This window comes from Schistocerca americana, chromosome 9, assembly GCF_021461395.2.
Source record: "Schistocerca americana isolate TAMUIC-IGC-003095 chromosome 9, iqSchAmer2.1, whole genome shotgun sequence".
NCBI classification, from domain to species: domain Eukaryota; kingdom Metazoa; phylum Arthropoda; class Insecta; order Orthoptera; family Acrididae; genus Schistocerca; species Schistocerca americana.
In genome coordinates this window covers 119,398,494-119,417,809 of record NC_060127.1, presented here as the reverse complement: position 1 = coordinate 119,417,809, position 19,316 = coordinate 119,398,494, and the positions used below count along the sequence as shown (strand labels likewise).

The window sequence follows — 19,316 nt, the reverse complement described above, 5'->3', positions numbered from 1 at the left end:
ATTCCACTGCATTACTGGCATATGATAAACGACTATATATTGAGGTTGAGTCAACTTGCTACGGATTACAGTTAGGAGCAGCCTAAATTGGAGCGACCATATAAAACATGTTGTAGGGATAGTGATCCAGAGACTGCGTTTTATTGGAAGAACGTTTAAAATGTGCCCTTCTTTGTTGCTACGCAGTATGGGATCACCAGGGGGTGATGTACACAGGACATCGAAAAAGTTCAAAAAAGGGTAGCATGTTTTGTGGTGTCGCGAAAGATGGGACAGACTATCATGGATATGATAAGCAAGTTTGGGTGACAGTTATTATAGCAAAGTCATTTTTCATGATAGCGAAATGATTCCATGAAATTTCGATCAACAACTTTCTCCTTAGAGTCGTAAAATATTTTGTTGCCTCTAAGCTACATAGGATAAAGAAAATCCGGGGTCACACGGAGAGAAGTAGATGTTCAGTTGTTCCAACGCGCTGTTAGAGAGGGGAAAGGTATAGAAATTGTGGTGTCTAGCACCCTCTGCTAAGCACTTCAGGATGAATTGCAGATTAATCGTGTAGATAAAGACGTGGATGCTACTCATAAATGTTTAGCAAATTGTGTTAAAGATGAAGAAAACATGTGGAGAAGTTTAAGGGTTTAACTTCTCGTTGAGAGACGGAGTGACTAGGTCGGTGTGAAATAGGAAAAAAAAGGGGGTAGGGTTACGCGAGGCGGCCTGGATTTGGACTACGGTGGTTCTGGGAAACCGAATGTGACAAGGTAGGTGTCCTAATGTCACTGGTTCAGTCCTCGATCGAGGATATTACGTATCGCTTCTTTCACTTAAGTCAGTCATTTTCATATGTGCAATATCTGATGATCTGCCGTGGTTCGGAGTTCACGTTAAACGGTATGTTACCCAGCAGTTGGCTATTTCTGTGAGATCAGTGGCCAGGCGAAGGAAACTGGATAACACCTACCGTAGAACAAGGCCGTGCTTCTTAATTGCGACCGGGAGATTCAGTTCGCTGCTTGGTAGATGCATGTTACTGTAAGATACTTTGAAGACTTCTTCAAGGAAAGGTATTAGAGTAGTATGTCGTACGTTGTTCCTTGGAGTTTCCCATAATGTACATCTAAGTCACTGCTCTGTAATTCACAATTAAGTACTTGCCAGGCGTTTTCCAGAAGCACTTTGAGATCGCTTCTCCATCGCTCCACTCTCGAATAGCTCGAGGGAAAAATAAACAACTAAATCTTTCTGTGCGAGCTTTGATTTATCATACTTTATTGCGATGGACATGTCTCCTTATGTAGAAGGGAGCAAACAAAATATGGTCTCATTCGGAGGAGCAAGTTGGTGATTAAAATTTCTTGAAAATATCTCGCCGCAGCGAAAACCGCCTTTGTTTTATTGATTGTCACCCCAACTCGCGCATCATGTCCGTGACACACATTAAGTTTTCGCGAGAATACAAAACAAGCTACCCTTTCTTGCTTCTTCGAACTTTTTCGATGTTCTCGGTCAGTCAAATCTGGCAAGTAACCCTTTCCACGCAACAGTATTCCAGAAGGCACAAGGATAGTTTAGACAGTCTCTTTAGTAGATTTATTGCGTCTTGTAGGTGTTTTGACAATAAAATGCAGTTTATGGTGTAACTTCCCCAGGAGATTTTCTGTGTGATGGTTCCGATTTAAGTTGTTAGTAGTTGTAATTCATAGATATTTACTAAAATCGACAGCCTTTAAATTTGTATGATTCATCGTGTAACCGAAATTTTTAGTACTTGTGTAGAGGCACTCACGTTTTGTATTTTCGTACCATGGGGATACCAGTCAAAATACTAATGCAATTCGTTTTGGTCTTCTGATGACTGTACTAGGCGCAGAAAATGGAAGAGGGCTGCTGAGATTGTCTCCTAAATCATTTACGTAGACTAGAAACTGAAGAGGGCAAGTAACATTTCCTTGGAGAATCGCAGATATCACTTCTGTTTCATTCGATGACTTCATGTTAATTTGTGACCTTTCAGATATATATATATAAGAAATCCACTTGTGCAACTGAGACGAAACTCCATAGGCACGCAACTTGATTAGAAGCCACTTGTGAAGAAGTGTGTCGAAAGCCTTCTGTAAATATAGAAATACGGAATCAGTGTGAGATTCCCTGTCGATAGCACTCATTACTTCGAGTGAATAAGAGCCATTTGTGTTTTACAAGAACGATATTGTCTGAATCCGTGCTTGTTATGTATTAGTAGATTGTTTTCTTAGGGGTATTTCATAGGGTTCGAACTCAATATATTTTCCAAAATCCTACAAAACGTGTAGAAAATGAGTTATAACACGAAGTTTAGCTTCTCCGGAACCGTCTTCTTATAGCATATTATAAAAGCTATGCACAAGTTTTATTGGTAACTGAAGGAATAGTATTAGAGTTGTAACTGAATCAGTAACTTATTGGCTATGACAGATAACATTTCATCCCCATTGCAAGGTAGGTGGTTGGCCTTACGAATGGTCATTGGTTCGTTAGCTGGGTAATAACCGCCTGGTCGACTGGATATTCGATGTGGGTGAGTTGATGTATGGTAAGTTGGTGATCATCTTGGTTAATAGTTCTCTAGTGTGGTGTACCACCTTATATGCCAATTTACTTACTATTGGGGTACTTTTCTTTGGCCTTTGCTTCTACAGTGAATAGTACATCTGGAAGTGACACGTATTACTATGTTCAGTTACTGGTTCAGCGATTTTCCTGGAGAGCTGCATGCATTACAAGTATTAGGAGTGAATGTACTTAGCGACGAACACTGTTTTTGCATACTCTTTTTCACGGATTGCAGGTGGCACTTAGCTGCAATGGAATCATGGCATTGCAGCCGCTATAAGTGGCTGGATACTGATCAGTGATAGATTCGACGATGAGTCGAACGTGATTCTTGTTTTAAGATTATGTGTCATGACAGATCTTCGCAGAGGTTGTTAGTCTGTACTCAGAGTTGTTGGCCCACTGGTGTATCTTCTTTAAGAGAATAATCAGCCACATTTAACTGATTTTTTTGTTTGTTGTTGCGCATCGCCCAGACCATTTCGTGTGCATTTGAGCAAAATGTAAACGAAACAGGAATTTCGAAAAAGCTTTTAAAGTTCTGAGAGAAGATATAACGGCATTTATGGGATTACTGATGACGTTGTAATCCCGACAGAGTCGAAATTAGTGTTTTTAAAATGGATCGTAACATAAACACAAAGGTAATGGGTTGTTGTCGAATTACGTTTGGTGGTATTGGGGGAATTGGAGTAGGAAATGAGACGCTGAAAGTAGTAGATGAGTTTTGGTACTTGGGCAACAGAGTAACTGACAACGGCAGAAGTAAAGAGAACATAAACTGTAGACTTTAGGGACTGGCAATAACAAGAAAAACCGTCGTGAATGAGAAAAATTTGCTAATATCGAATATAAATTTGAATCTTAAAGGGTTTATAATGAAAGTTTTTTTTCAATGTGAAACGTGGAGATAAGCGAAGATTTTCAAATGTGCTGCTACAGAAGAATGCTGAAGATTAGATGAGTAATGAGTATTCCGAATAACTAATGAAAAGGTGCTAAAACCAATCGGGGAGAAAAGAAATTTGTGGCACAACTTGACTAAAAGAAGGGATTGGTCGATAGCACACGTCATGAAGCATTAAGGAATAGTTAATTTACTAGTGGAGAGGAGTGTAGAATGCATATGTTGTAAAAGGGGACCAAGAATAAACTAAGCAAGTCATGCCCGCTAATATATTATTTTTTTGATAGACGATTTCAAATCGAACATAACATTAACGTGGAGGCTTTCACCAATTGCTTTAGCACAATTCTGACGAAAAACTGTGTAAACACAATACTCACATACACTAAGAATGGGCAAAAATATTTAAATCGTGAAAGGCCTCCGTTCTCTTGTAACCACTACATAAATGTACATGGGCTTCGTCATGCAGTCAGGTGTACATTGGATTCGCTAAAGAGAGCATCGGTTCACACTTCGGGAAACACAACAGCAATTGTTACCTAGGAAACGCAGCAGGCATTGTGGAGGGACTATGGGACAAACAAGTAGGTTTCTACAAAACTAATGTTGCGGTCAGCGTAAATAATTACGACGGTAGAGTGTGTGTGGGGTCACAGTAATTAATAAACATGAGAATAACTACAACTGGAAGAGAGGCTCACAATAGACAAGTTATTGATCTTGGCCATGAATAAACGAAACAGCGCTATTTTCTCTGCCAAGTGAGCTCCGTGGCTTTGTTTTGCTCTGCCAGTCCACTTTGGACAGCGTTCGGATGACGTCATAATGCCGTGGCTGGTTCATGGATAGGTGAATCTGACTATGCTAAACTGGCTCCTTCTGGCAGTTGGTGTGGGCACATGAAGGTCCTTCTCTTGGAGAAGCGCCATTGTAAATTCCACTGAGAATAACAACCTTGTAATGCACATGGCGAACTTCGAGGAAACTAGTTTGCAACTGGTGGAATTTATGCACGAAAAGTGGGCTCTCATCACCGATAGTGATGCAGACAATTCAGAATTCGTATATAACCCAATTCGCTTGTGGAAACCACCTTTGACTTCATTTGTGGACTTGTAAAGCACACTTTGACATACGTTTTGCAATGACAAAACATGTGACCTTTCCTGGGTCTCTGCAGTGGAAGTGTTCCAGCCAAACATGAGAAAGGAATAGTCTTCAAGAAGCTTATTAAATACATTCGATATAAGTATGTACAGTTATGAAAGTATCCTGACAGTCCTTGTGGAAGAGGACTAGTGTCTCAGACCAAAACATTTTTATATGAAGTGCGCATACCAGCTGCAGTTACATATGCCGATGGTACGCCATCTGCGTAGTAAACACATAATACGTGTTCTTCTGATACTCCAGTGCGTAGTTCTGGTTGTACAAAGTTAAATGAGTGAGTTATCAACCGGTTTCCGAAATCATTGCTAAAAGACCATTAGTTCACATAATTCAAAAATTGCACTGTAAAAACTATTTTGTTGCTGAATAGATTCGTCGGTGTTCACTTAAAAAAAAACCCTCAGACCAACTGTCTTAAAACTCATATTTAAATTTTTATCGAAACTAGTCTGTATAAACATGGGACCTTTTAGAAATGAGCGATTCATTTTTATTTTTAATAATTTTGCCACATTTGTCTTAGCACGTTTCAGTAAGGATGCTAATACTCACACTGGTGAACACTTAAAACTACAATCATTATTAGCAGTCAGGGAAGTTGACTTCATCTTGCACACACGGTTTCCTAGGTTTGATTCGGAATAGTCAGGAAGGGGGACCAATTAATGTTACCAGAAGTACCTGCCGCCACACGCCGCTACGTGGCTTGCAAAGTGTTGATGTAGAAGTAGGGACTTCCGTACGCTCGTGTTTTTATCTCCAGTCGCTACCAACCTTAGCAATAAAACAATGCTGTGTGAAATAGCAGCTGGCTGTGACGAGCAGTCATACCGGATCTCAGCCTGACAACAGGAAGGATTGCTTGAGAATGATGCTGCAACACCTTAACTAGTTATAGTGACTGAAAGGTAAATAAGTAAAATAAAATCCAAGAATATTTGTGGAATGTCTGTTTCCAAAACAATGACGTAGCGGCGTTGTCTCTGTATATTGAAATGAGTGGTGGAAGCTGCCTAAAGAAAAGAAAAAATGGTTGCTGTAGACGCTCGATTTGAAGCATAAATCGCAGGCATAGTGGCTGTACTTTACAATGGAGGGGGCTTTCAAACTGTTCTTCTCACTGCAATATGTGATGGGAAGGCCTCGTTCACTGCACAGCTCTCTTAGCGCTCAAGTAAAAGTGAATACACGGTAATCCATCTTAGTATAATTATTGGCTGACGCATTTAAATGTGGTGGACCGCCACAGCGGCCAGTGACCTGAGTCCTGAGTGCGGTTGACAACAACAGCATCTCAGTGATGCAGTTGTTTCTCATTCGCCTGTGGTACAATATAAGTATGATTGCAGCACTACTGGCAGATTGAACCACACCTTATCCTTTGCTCTAAAGCCAGCAGTAGTTCCGTTATGTACTGCACACGACCTAATTGCCAGTTCCCTGTCAGCCCCTTCGGAGGAATTTCATCATAGTTTCCTGTAAACCCAACAGATGGCATTTTAATGGAGATCAAGTGATTTCTATAAACACTGCGTTTGGTGCTTTGCTGTGTGACTGCTGTTGCAATAGGCTGCAGTTTTGAATAAACTGAGTGGCGAAAAGTCAGGGGAAAGGTTGTCCGATCTGAGGACGCCCCATGTATGAAATCCTAATGTTACTGTTAGATGCAGCATATGGCGCTAGTGTAGACGTGATACGTGAGCAGTCTGTCAGAGACAGGTGTGCGACGAACATGGCAGCACATCGCGAAATTTAAACGTGGAATGCTAATCGGTGGAAAATACATGGCTCCTAATGTATCGGACAATTAGACAAGAATTATGGTTCCCGACGCCAAAAGGGTTTACGTTCAATAGCGCGAGAAAAATATTCTAGATGTATGTAAACTGCAGCTCTGGAAGACAAGTGTTTAAACAGTTGAAGCCGCGTCACCTGTGCAGACCCATATGGGGTGATAGTCGGCCGGGTATGAGTCAGCAAGCTGGTGATATGGATGTGGGGCGTCAGAAATCCATTTGTATCGGGACTGTACGGAGACAAAGGCACCGCATAGGCTTCGTCAGGCGACGACCGAAGACCACATCCAGTGCCTTCCCACGACTTTTGGCCACTCAGTATAAATACTCCTTGCTCTTTCGGTGTCAGTCCAGAGCTTGGAAACAGTACAAAAAAGCTAGGAAATGGCGGGTGCGTCGGCAGTAATTCAGCACGCAGTGCACAGCGGAAGACCTGGCGACGCATCACGACCGCCGAGTCTTGCGAGTAGCAGTCATACGCGGCACCTGTCGAATGGGGCGTTCGCCACCCAAGTGTCCATCTTTTGAGATGAGCAGCTGGACCCGTTTGGAACGTTGACCGTCCCATCCATTCCGTCTAGGGCACGGTGATGGGGAGGAAGTTTCGTGGGTTGCCCGCCCTGGGTGAGAAGCGCAGGTTAACGCGCGGATTGTCCTCCTCGCCGACCCTGAGGAAGGAGTTCCAGTCGAAGAGGAAGTAGAGCCCGTTGGGCCTCTGGACCGCCTGCTCACCGCCACCCTCCTTCTCCTCGTAGTCTGAGTCACCGATGTCGCCGCCGCCGTTGTCTCCACCGAAAGACTCCGACAGTGCCTGCACGCGTGCCTCGTCCTCCGCGGTGCGATTGGCGCGATCTGGAAAAGCAGTTCCTTAATTTGAAAATATCTGCGACATTAAGTCCCCCCTAGCTACCATTTGGTGAGCAAGATGTATGAGACAGGCGAAATACCCTCAGACTTCAAGAAGAATATAACAGTTTCAATCCCAAAGAAAGCAGGTGTTGACAGATGTGAAAATTACCGAACTATCAGTTTAATAAGTCACAGCTGCAAAATACTAACACGAATTCTTTACAGACGAATGGAAAAACTGGTAGAAGCCGACCTCGAGGAAGATCACTTTGGATTCCGTAGAAATACTGGAACACGTGAGGCAATACTGACCTTACAACTTATCTTAGAAGAAAGATTAAGGAAAGGTGAACCTACGTTTCTAGCATTTGTAGACTCAGAGAAAGCTTTTGACAATGTTGACTGGAATACTCTTTCAAATTCTAAAGGTGGCAGGGGTAAAATAGAGGGAGCGAAAGGCTATTTACAATTTGTACAGAAAGCAGATGGCAGTTATAACAGTCAAGGGGCATGAAAGGAAAGCAGTGGTTGGGAAGGGAGTGAGACAGGGTTGTAGCCTCTCCCCGATGTTGTTCAATCTGTATATTGAGCAAGCAGTAAAGGAAACAAAAGAAAAGTTCGGAGTAGGTATTAAAATCCATGGAGAAGAAATAAAAACTTTGAGGTTCACCGATGACATTGTAATTCTGTCAGAGACAGCAAAGGACTTAAAAGAGCAGCTGAACGGAATGGACAGTGTCTTGAAAGGAGGGTGCAAGATGAACATCAACAAAAGCAATACGAGGATTATGGAATGTAGTCGAATTAAGTCGGGTGATGCTGAGGGAATTAGATTAGGAAATGGGACACTTAAGGTAGTAAAGGAGTTTTGCTTTTTGGGAAGCAAAATAACTGATCATGGTCGAAGTAGAGAGGATATAAAATGTAGACTGGCAATGGCAAGGAAAGCGTTTCTGAAGAAGAGAAATTTGTTGACATCGAGTATAGATTTAAGTGTCAGGAAGTCATTTCTGAAAGTATTTGTATGGAGTGTAGCCATGTATGGAAGTGAAACATGGACGATAAATAGTTTGGACAAGAAGAGAATAGAAGCTTTCGAAATGTGGTGCTACAGAAGAATGCTGAAGATTAGATGGGTAGATCACATAACTAATGAGGTGTTAAATAGGATTGGGGAGAAGAGAAATTTGTGGCACAACTTGACAAGGAGAAGGGACCGGTTGGTAGGACATGTTCTGAGGCATCAAGGGATCACAAATTTAGCATTGGAAGGCAGCGTGGAGGATAAAAATCGTAGAGGGAGACCAAGAGATGAATACACTAAGCAGATTCAGAAGGATGTAGGTTGCAGAAAGTACTGGGAGATGAAGAAACTTGCACAGGATAGGGTAGCATGGAGAGCTGCATCAAACCAGTCTCAGGACTGAAGACCACAACAACAACAGGTGCATCTACATTGCTGAGAAGATAAATTAATACAATTTTCTCTGACATTCAGCTTTATTTTCTTTCACGGCGCATTTCATAAGCGTACATACTCATCTTCGGGTGGATCAGTGTGTTACGAAGTCTGTTCAAAAAATTTCGGAACTTTGTACCTTCTGTGAAGTTTGAAAGGTAGGAGACGAGGTACTGGCGGAAGTAAAGCTGTGAGGACGGGGCGTGAGTCATGCTTGGGTAGCTCAGTTGGTAGAGCACTTGCCCGCAAAAGACAAAGGTCCTGAGTTCGAGTCTCGGTCGGGCACACAGTTTTAATCTGCCAGAAAGTTTCATATCAGCGCACACTCCGCTGCAAAGTGAAAATCTCATTCTTTGTACACAAATTTTTCTGTGCCTACTTTTTACTTACTGTGCATGGTCTCCTTCGAAATACTCTCCTCCACAATTGATACACTGCTGTCGATGTCTTTTCCACTTCCGAAAGTAGTCTTGGTACGCCTCTTGCTGCATCGCGTGAAGCGCCGTCTGCGAGTTTTCTTTTATCTCGTCTACCGCTGCAAATATTCAACGGGGTTTTCAACTTTGGAAATCAAAAAAATCAGCAGGGGTCAGGTCTGGAGAGTCGGAGGCTGAGGAAGCAGAGTGATTTCGTTTTTTGTGCAACACGCACCAACAGGGATCAATGTGCGGCTGCGTTATCGTGATGCAAGAGTCATGACCTGTCTCGCCACATTTCAAGCTGTTTCTTTCTCACATATTCTCGCAGGCGTCGTAACACATCCCGGTAGTATTATCGATTAACAGTTTGTCCCTGTGGCACGAATTCATGACCAATTAATCCTTCAAAGTCAAAGAAAACTATCAGAATATCTTTGACATTTGGCCTGACCTGACGAGCTCTTTGTGGTCGTGGACAACTTTTCCTGACCCGTTGTGATGATTGATCTTGATCTTAACATCATAACCGTAGACCCACACCTCATCGGCAGTTACGATTCTCTCATGGAACATCTTAGTCTCGTTTGCTCGATCCAAAAGCTCTAAATAGATTGCGATGCGAATGTCTTTCTGGTGAGCCGTGCGACGAACTTGGCGGCAACACGATGCATTCCAAGATGATGTATCAGGATTCCGTGACATGATCCAACTGAAATGTTACATTCTTCTGCAAGCTCTCGGACAGTCAGATTGACACGCCCGATTTCGTTGATGCTCCTGACACGAGCATCGTCGGTAGACGTCGAAGGACGTCCTGAATGAGGGTGATCTTTAACTTCTGTCCGGCCATTTTTAAAACGTGTGAACCATTCGTAACACCGAGTACGGCTTAAGCACTCATCACCGTAGACTTTCTGCATCATTTGGTGTCTTTCTGTAATGGTTTTCCTGTGTTTCATGCAAAATTTAATACAGACGCTTTGCTCCAATAACTCAGCCATCTCGAAATTCGTAAACTGTATGACACAACGTTTTACTCAATACAGCACTAAACAATAACTAACAGACGTACAACAGACTTGGGGAGTTACACACTAAATACAGGCGTATGCAGAGTTGCCAACGGCATTTCGCTCCATCACACCATTGGTGCGAAATTACGATTTCGGAATTTTTTGAACAGTCCTTGTATATCATAACTTCACTTGCAGGTTGTAGCAAGTTGTCTATTTTGAACTTGATTTCGCTACAAGTATGACGCATTTTGTCATATGTTATCTTCATCGTGAAATTATAAATTTTAAATAGTAATAAAGCCACGTGTGAGACCTGAGCTTGTCTCGGCGTATACAGTGTTAAAATAACTTACGGAATGCAGTCAGGTGACACCGTCGACAACCTCAGATATTTCGACAGCAGCACACCCTGCCATTTTCATGGCAAAACTGCACCACTTAGGGCTGAGCAAACGATACTCGCGTTCGAACGGCCTCGAGATTTCCCCTTATGCAGCAGCGTTCGATACAATATCGAGCTTTTTCGAACAATCACGTTGACATTTAGCTTGCGCGACGCGAGTGTAAGGAGTAAGCAAAAAACTGCGTGCTAGCCGAAACAATCAGCTTTGGCTCTGCTTAAAATTTGACAATTTCGTGAAACAATGGAAGTAATAGCAATAAATCCTACCACTGCACAAACTTGGGTAGCAGACAAAGACGAAAATATTGCCCTCCAGACAATATTACTTGACTGAACCCAGTATAATATTTGATTTGATTATGAGAGGTGGTAATGATAGGTTGCAAATGAGCAATTCAACCCCTGTTCATATATTAGAATAACATACAAACATTAGCAGATTGTAATCAGTTTGACCACATGATGGCAAAATTTCAGATGAAACAATAAAAATGATTAATCAAGTATTAAATTAAAAAAAAAAAAACGAAATGTATGGTAATAAAGTGGCTCTCATCTTTATCCCGAGAATGAATTACAAAGGTAACAGTCGTCTTGGAGATCAGACCTCACTAGATCGCGGGACGAGTGAAGGCTCGAGAATTGGACAGAATCATGATTAGGGTCTTTTATTTATTAAGTAGTTGTTGTCACACATGAACTGCACCCTAGAAGATTTTTCAGTCCGTGTTTCACAGTTATTTTTATTGTTAAAATCCATAGTGAATTAACAGCGACAACACAGGTCGTTGTGGTAGTACCAACAAAAGTCACTAGAGTTGTGCAAGGTAATTTAAAACCCTGGTTCCCAGAGAAACTCCAGAAAGATAACATTCACACGTGCTGTAGACACTAGCACCATTACAAACCAGATGGGTGGCGTCAGAAGTTATCGATAGTGAAATTAATAATCAATGGGTGAGGTAATATAAACTCTGTCCCTCTGTTTTTTGACAAGTGAGAGAGCAAGATTCCACGCAGAATTCAAACAAAAACCACCATCTCTATTTATAAGGTTACTTGTTTATACAGTCACCAGTAGTAGAACAAAGTTCGTATGGCCCCACTCTCCATTGTTGCAAAATTTATTCAAGATGGCGGCGATAGATATGGCAATGAGAGGAAGTTCAAATTTTGGCGAAAAATAGGTCAATTGGCCTACCTCCAATAACCCAACCCACTCACCTCCCCTAGAACAATGCAACACACCATGGCTACTTCCACTAACCAAAGAAAATGGCAGGAGAATAGGTCACTTGTGCTACCTCCACTAACCTAAGTCATCCGACTGCTACCTCTTCCTAGGAATTGGCGGGAAAAGGACTCAGCCTGTGCTGGATAGGATGGATGTAAGTCTTTATTTAAACAATTTGAGGCAGTAGCTCCATCTAGTGTGTCCACCTAGAGGCCCGGAGTCCAACTGACCTAGTACACAGTACTGCAAACAGAGGGCACTGTCGTCCCTCCCGTGATGTAATCCAGGATGGCAGTCTGGAGGGGAAAAAGGCAGGAAAAGGACTCAGCCTGTTCTGGGCTGGGGGGGGGGGGGGGAGAAGAGTACTTTATTTACTCCAGAACAATTTATTTAGGGACAGATTTGACATGGTGTATTTATTACACTGATACAAAACACATACTCTGACGTGCTTGAGGTCACAGTAAATAGGCTACAGACCTGCAAACTACTCATAATTAATGCAGTACACTGATGTGCAGAGAGACAAACAACTCGTAAATTACCGAAATAATGCAGTACATAGCTTACAGATGTGCAAACTACTCGTAGATCACCTAAATAATGCATGTGTAATACTATACAAATATGCTCACGACGCTTAACACAGCCCAAAATAATGCAATACACTGATCTGCAGAGACAAAAACAACCCGTAAATTATCAAAATAATTCTCTGCAAATACGCTTGCTAATTGTAAACTGTCGAAATATTGCATTGAACAGCCTACAGAACTGCAAACTACTAGTAAATCACTGAAATAATGCAGTACACTTTTGTACAGACACGAAAACAACTCGTAAACTGCCAGAATAATGCATACTGTTTATTTAGGGATGGGTTTCATGTAGTTTATTTATTACACTGGTACAAAACACTCACCCTAGTGTGCTTGAGGTCACAGTAAATAGTCTACAGACGTGCAAAGTACTCGTAAATCACCAAAATAATGCAGTACACTGATGTACAGAGATGTGAACAACTCCTACATTGTCAAAATAATGCTCTGCTAACACACTTGCTAATCGTCAACTGTCGAAATCATGCATTGGACAGCCTGCTCACCTGTTCGCAACATAATGCAAGAGACACAAAAACAACTCGTAAATTGTAAAAAAAAAATAATGCACCTGTAACGCTATTCAAACACGCTCACAACGCTTAAACACGCAAAATAATGTAGTGCACAAACACTCAGTGCACATAAAATACGCAATGTATCAGCGAACTGTTCCAACACACTCATGCGCTCTGCAGGGCCAGCCGGAAGCAAGCCACCGCCGGAACGTGAACCATCGCAGCCGCCTACAGCCAGCAGGTGAAAGTCGCTTCTACAGTTAGAGTTCTTCGAGTGTTATTCTGATGTCACATGTCTATGTAAATAAACGCCAAGTCACCCTGTGGACTGGGCACACATGTTCACCATTGCTGGTGCGATCCCTCTCTCTACCTGCAGTTCAGTGAAGACCTAATTGCCGAGCGACTCACCCTTACAGGCACTGCAGAAATTTGTTCCATTGCTTCCCAGAATAGCACAGGTTGCATATTTTCCTAGCAATCCTAATGGGACATGCAAACTGCATCTTGCTGTGCACGTGTTCACCAGCCAAGCATGGCTGATGCGTTGCCGCAAAATGCTCGCGTAGCTACACAGTATCACAAGAGCATCTAAAAGTTTCTCAGTGTTATGTCACATGGCTATGTAAAATAAGAGCCAAGTCAACCTCACGGAAATTGTATTGTGTCCCAGAAATAGTTAACGGTCGATTCTTGCATAAGCTTTTGTGATCTCTCACAGCTCGTCTGCATCGAAAATTGCTGTCCTAACAGAACCTGTATACGAAAAACAGCGCAGAATAACGCTGAATGCATTCCTCCTGATGGTCCTAATATGACACCCGTCCATCATGTGTTACGCTTCCTGGAAAACATCAAGTCCTGCTTTCAATACACACAAATGTTCTCACCACACTGTAGAGACTCCTATGTCCCAGCAAAAAAACGATGTCTTGTGAATGAATGGTGCATTCTGATGGGATCTTACTGAATTTACCCTCCAAATTACTGATGCTGCCAGTGTGGAAGCACTGTCTGCCTTTTTTTTTTTCTTTCAGCGGCAAAACTATTTTGTACAGGTCACCATATTAGACTGACAAACACTGCAAAGTGGCCAACACATTGTCAAATACTGAAAGACTCTTACTCAACTACAGTGCTCTACCAGTGAGGATGGAAGTTTGAATATTAGAGCCTGAAACCGATCTCCAACCTGACAATATATCACCACATACTGTGCCGATGTAGTAAACATGCAATTCGTATTCTGTGCCATACAAAATCGCCTCTTTTGCATCATGCACATACCCATCGACTGCCAGACACTCGTACATGTACCACAAAGACAGACATCATAAGCATATGCACCATAGGTGTACTCCTTGCTGCACTAGATATTTCCTGTGAGGTCATCCGCCACTGCCCTCCTCCCCCAAATGCGTGACCAGAGCGCACTCAGCAGACCGAAGTCACTCTCAGAACCTGTACAGAGGCTGGGTCGGCGTCACCGTTTATGGTCCTGACCTGTTGCTTGCTTTCTACACCAATTACATGTGTTCTTGTAATCCCAGAATCTTGAAATTGGTATAGAATGCAAGCAAACGGGTCAGGACCAGAAACGGTGATGCCGATCCAGCCTTTGTAAAGTGGCGAATGAAGTTGAAATATCTGTCCAGCTGTCCTGATTTATATTTCTTTTGTTTTCGTAAGCCACTTTGCGTGTAATGTTTCTTCTAAAAAGGATGCAGTTTATTTTTTGTGCATCCTTAACCAATATGAGTTTGTAATCAATCTGTAATGAACCTGCCATCCATGGAACTTTAAAATCATAAACTTCTTTTCATTTTCAGGGGTTCTCTAACTCAATCGGTAGATACGGAACCCTTATAGGATCTCTTCGTTGTCCGTCTGTTGAGATCCATCTGGGTAGCGGCAACAAGTAGCAATTTATGTCCAATATTAAAATCTACAGGTCCCTTTGCAAACTACAAAATGTAAACTTCTAAATGAATGTAGTCAAACGATATGGCCATTTATGTTACATTTTGACACTTGCAAACACACTCATCAATAACTATGGATGAACTACCTATACGTATAATAAAGGTTGTATGGAACAATCAGAGCGCCATTCCTATTCGCACTTGTCCGATTTTGTTCATTCCAACGCCGAATACGCATATTTCAGTATCGCTCGTTTGTGAGAATGTGCTGTGGCCATACAAACGCATCATAGCGGTATCCCCAAACGCGAATAAATTTTTAAATGTGTCAATTAATATTTCATAATAAATGTAAACATAGTCCGTAATAGGCTGTTCAAATGGCTCTGAGCACTATGGGACTTAACATCTGAGGTCATCAGTCCCCTAGGACTTAGAACTACTTAAACCTGACTAACCTAAGGACATCGCACACATCCATGCCCGAGGCAGGATTCGAACCTGCGACCGTAGCGGTCGCGCGGTTCCAGACTGCAGCGCCTAGAAGTGCTCGGCCCCACCAGCCGGCAGTAGGCTGTAATGCGATGTTTATTTATTCGTGCGATTGGCTGCTTTCGACTAAGCGTCATTGTTAAACACATTAGTAACATCTGTATTTCATGTCATTTTCAAATCACGCGTAATTACAAGTAAAAAGTAGCCGTATGTACATGTTGTTATACATACAGCAAAGTTCAGAATAAGATCTCAAAAGGTGTTACTGTAGTGTGGATCCTTTCGTAAAATGTCGGAATGTGGCTACTTCTTACTCGTAGTTAGGAGTCATTTGCAAACGACATGGCCGGCCGTGGTGGCGGAGCGGCTCTAGGCGCTACAGTCTGGAACCGAGCGACCGCTACGGTCGCAGGTTCGAATTCTGCCTAGGGCACGAAGTTAAGTCCCATAGTGCTCAGAGCCATTTGAACCAAACGACATGATGTTACAAATGTGCTTGACAATGACGCCTAGTGGAAATTAGCTAATCGCTCGACTAAGTAAACATCGCATTATAGCCTACTACGAACGTTGTTTACGTCTAATAAGCATCTGGAGACTGTGGATCCCCGTAAATAGAAAATTTGATTAATATTTCGGCTTTGTGTCTGCTGTCTTTGGTCTCTCTCTCTCTCTCTCTCTCTCTCTCTCTCTCTCTCTCTCTCTCTCTCTCTCTCTCTCTGTGTGTGTGTGTGTGTGTGTGTGTGTGTGTGTGTGTGTGTGAGAGAGAGAGAGAGAGAGAGAGAGAGAGAGAGAGAGAGAGAGAGTGAGAGTGATGGTTAATTTCGTTACATACAAAGTGTCTCAATAGAAACAGTACACGTTGTGGGGGGTGGTGATATAGACTAATTAGGATAAAACATTCCGCATAACTTGTGCCCAATGTTTGATAAGTTTTCATTTCGCGTATTTGTACTCCAGTCGATATGGATTTATTTACCAACTGTCAATTTTACTTTTAAGTGTGAAGATGTGCTAGATTTAACATGAACTAGTTTTTCAGCTGACACTGAGTTTTCGATTTGTTGGCCAATTGTACCGTATTCCTTAAGCATGCTGCACGTATTTACAAATGTTCAGTACGCCAGTATCGTGTTTGTGTACGGGTTTTGTAACGGAAACGATGCTGCTCCTTGTAAAGAAACGCGGCAGACGATTTCCTAACCGTAGAGCACCAGATTCTGGAGACTGTACTCGAGTTTTCAATGAACTGCGTGAGACTGGCGGAGTTACAAGCAGTCGTATCTCACCTGAATGCGAAAATCAACCAAATGTGGCTGAAGTAGAAGGCATTACTCTGTTGCTAAGAACGTAGTTCTTCAGTAGGCACGCACACACACACACACACACACACACACACACACACACACACACAGACAATTCCTACATGTGTCACATGTCTCCACTAACAAGAACACTTCGGAGAATACGTAGGGACGGGCTCTATCCTTATCATATGCAGGGGATTCGCCGTTGATTAGTTGCAAATCACTGAGTAATTCCATTAATACTCAGAACGTCCCCGGGTGGGGCCTCCCGGTCAACGATGCCATACGCTCATTTCATTTTATTTTCATTAATACTGTTTAGTTATGAAGCCACTTTCACTACTGACGGTATCAATAGCACTGTTACCTAACACGAAGGTCCAACGAAAACCTACATGCCTTTGTGGAGACACATTTTTAAGAAGGCTGCACTACACAGATCGTTGTAGCTCACAATGAGACGCTAAACACATTCTTACTCCCCCCCCCCCCCCCCCCTCCATCCCCTCAGTTGTGATCGGTGAAAATCGGGTGGACGTAGTGTTTTGCCGTGCCGCCCTGAGACCTTTTCAGGTTTCCCTCAGAGTTTTTTGTCATCCACTAGGGCGTGCTGCAGATGCTTTGCGAAATCCATTTGATTTCAAAAGTACATTGAAAGCTTCAAAGAGATTGAGAGTCGGTATTAAGGGTAGAATTTCTGTATGGAAACGTATGCTGGCGGGAACTAATGCAGTAATTAATATCTGCTTGCTGTTGCAAGAGACCAGCAATAACTGATAACCGGAGGCTCACAGGCAGGCTAAACCGCACTGAATATTCACAGCGTTTGAAACCGAAAACGATGAAATGATAGTGGTGATGAGAGAAATCTGTTCGTCGAAAAATCTGCATCAATCGATTGAGCACTCCAGTGCCAGAGGGAACTATGCGCATACATGGAAAAAGGAGTTTTTGCTCACTCAAGTTTTAATATCTGCAGTAAGTGGCCTATAACATCTTTTATATGTAACTATTTATATAAAGCAACGCATTTTAAGTCGGTAAGGCTCTCAGTACTAGAGGCTATTATCCCACATCTAAAAAGATGTCTGGATTGTTTATGTAGCTGCGGAGTACAGAATGACGTTTGAAGCTAATTATCTTCAGTTATGTATAACAAAAATTTGCAGTGTATGTTACACTTTCTTGATCTTAAAATCATTTTAGAGCCTTATATTATCAAATCAATTTAAATCTATTCGTGTCTTTGATCATAATTATGAAAGTTTCAGTATTGTAACTTTAGAAAGCATGAGGTTAACGATAACGTGAATAGAAAATGGAAGTAAATGCTACAGCAAGTGTTGGAAAGAAATAGAATCGCGAAGAACTGTCTTGGAAAAACAGCTAGCATTACTGAATAAAATACCACCGCAGAAGTGTTAGAATGTAAAAAAAAATATAGAGTTTTTGTCGACAAGTTCACGAGATCTTCCATCCTATACCACTTTTGCACTCATTTCATGGTGATTTTACACAGTGCAGATCCCAGTGAACATTCTGAATAAATTCAGTATTGGGCATATTACTTGCACTTTCCAACTATTTCAAATGATTGAATGATTGTGCTTTGAAATTATATGATTTCACATTTTTTTTAGAAAACCCTTATATTTCCCAAACTTAGCCATTTTTGGGATAGCACCCTCAGACTATAGGCCCATCAGTTCACTCTGATTTATGGTGAATAGAAACGAATTGGACCTCCATCATACCAGTATATTAGGAAAGGCTGTAATGAGATCAGAAAGTGGCCCTGCACGTTATTAGTTAGATGTCTGGCATCCTTTGGAGTGAACAGTAAGCAGCTCATGGTCTCGTGCATTGCTGACTCTCTACCACGGGTCCCCAGGTTTGATTCCCATGTCGGTTGGGGATTTTCTCCGCCTGGAACTGGTTGTGTGTCGTCATCCCCATCATTTCATCATCATCAATGCACAAGTCGCCAAAGTGGCATCAAGAAAAGGTCTTGCACTAGATGCCGAACTCTCCAAAAGGGGATGCCCAGCTAATTATACAATAGAACATTTTATTTCATTTTGGAGAGATCAGTGATTAACAAGTGGAGATTGTTGAGGATGTGTACTATTTATTAATGATATTGAGACCAGAGAAACAGATTGTGAAGAGCAGGTTAAGACTGTTGATTTAATAAGGATACTAGAGAAAGCAAGCACTCTGCTGCACACTTACTGGTGACTTCTTCAGTTTCCTTCGCTGGAGCGCCGGTCGGAGCAGTGCTGTTGGTGCCTGTGGGCTGCTGGCGCTTCACCTCGTTCTTCCTGGACTCCTCGCTGTTTATCTCCGCCAACAGCTCGTCGAATGAGAGTGGGTCTGGCCCCGCAGCCAGTGGGGACGCGCTGGTGGTCGGCTGGAGGCCCCTACTGTCCCGTATCGCTTCAGTGGTGCCACTGCCATTGGCGGGGTACGTCACGTTGAGGTGTGTGGCGGCGAACTGGCGAACCGAGTCCAGCACCGCCTGGAGCCTTGCCGTTTCCTCTTCCGAGTGCTTCAGGGACGTCGGGCTGAACACATGCTCTGGCCCTGTGAGCACAGCATAAGCAGCCTCCGTGTAACAC

The 19,316-nt window shown here is 42.5% G+C and overlaps 1 protein-coding gene across 1 annotated transcript in view; it reads right to left on the bottom strand.

The window, feature by feature from the left end:
- Positions 1-7,054: 7,054 nt before the first annotated feature.
- LOC124550726 (proteoglycan 4) overlaps positions 7,055-19,316 on the bottom strand; it is a 190,550-nt gene continuing 178,288 nt past the window's right edge. The window contains exons 10-11 of the mRNA XM_047125447.1: positions 18,931-19,281; positions 7,055-7,329 (exon numbers count right to left, since the gene is read on the bottom strand). Coding sequence (XP_046981403.1) covers positions 7,055-7,329; positions 18,931-19,281 — 626 coding nt within the window. The remainder of the gene's footprint in view (positions 7,330-18,930; positions 19,282-19,316) is intronic.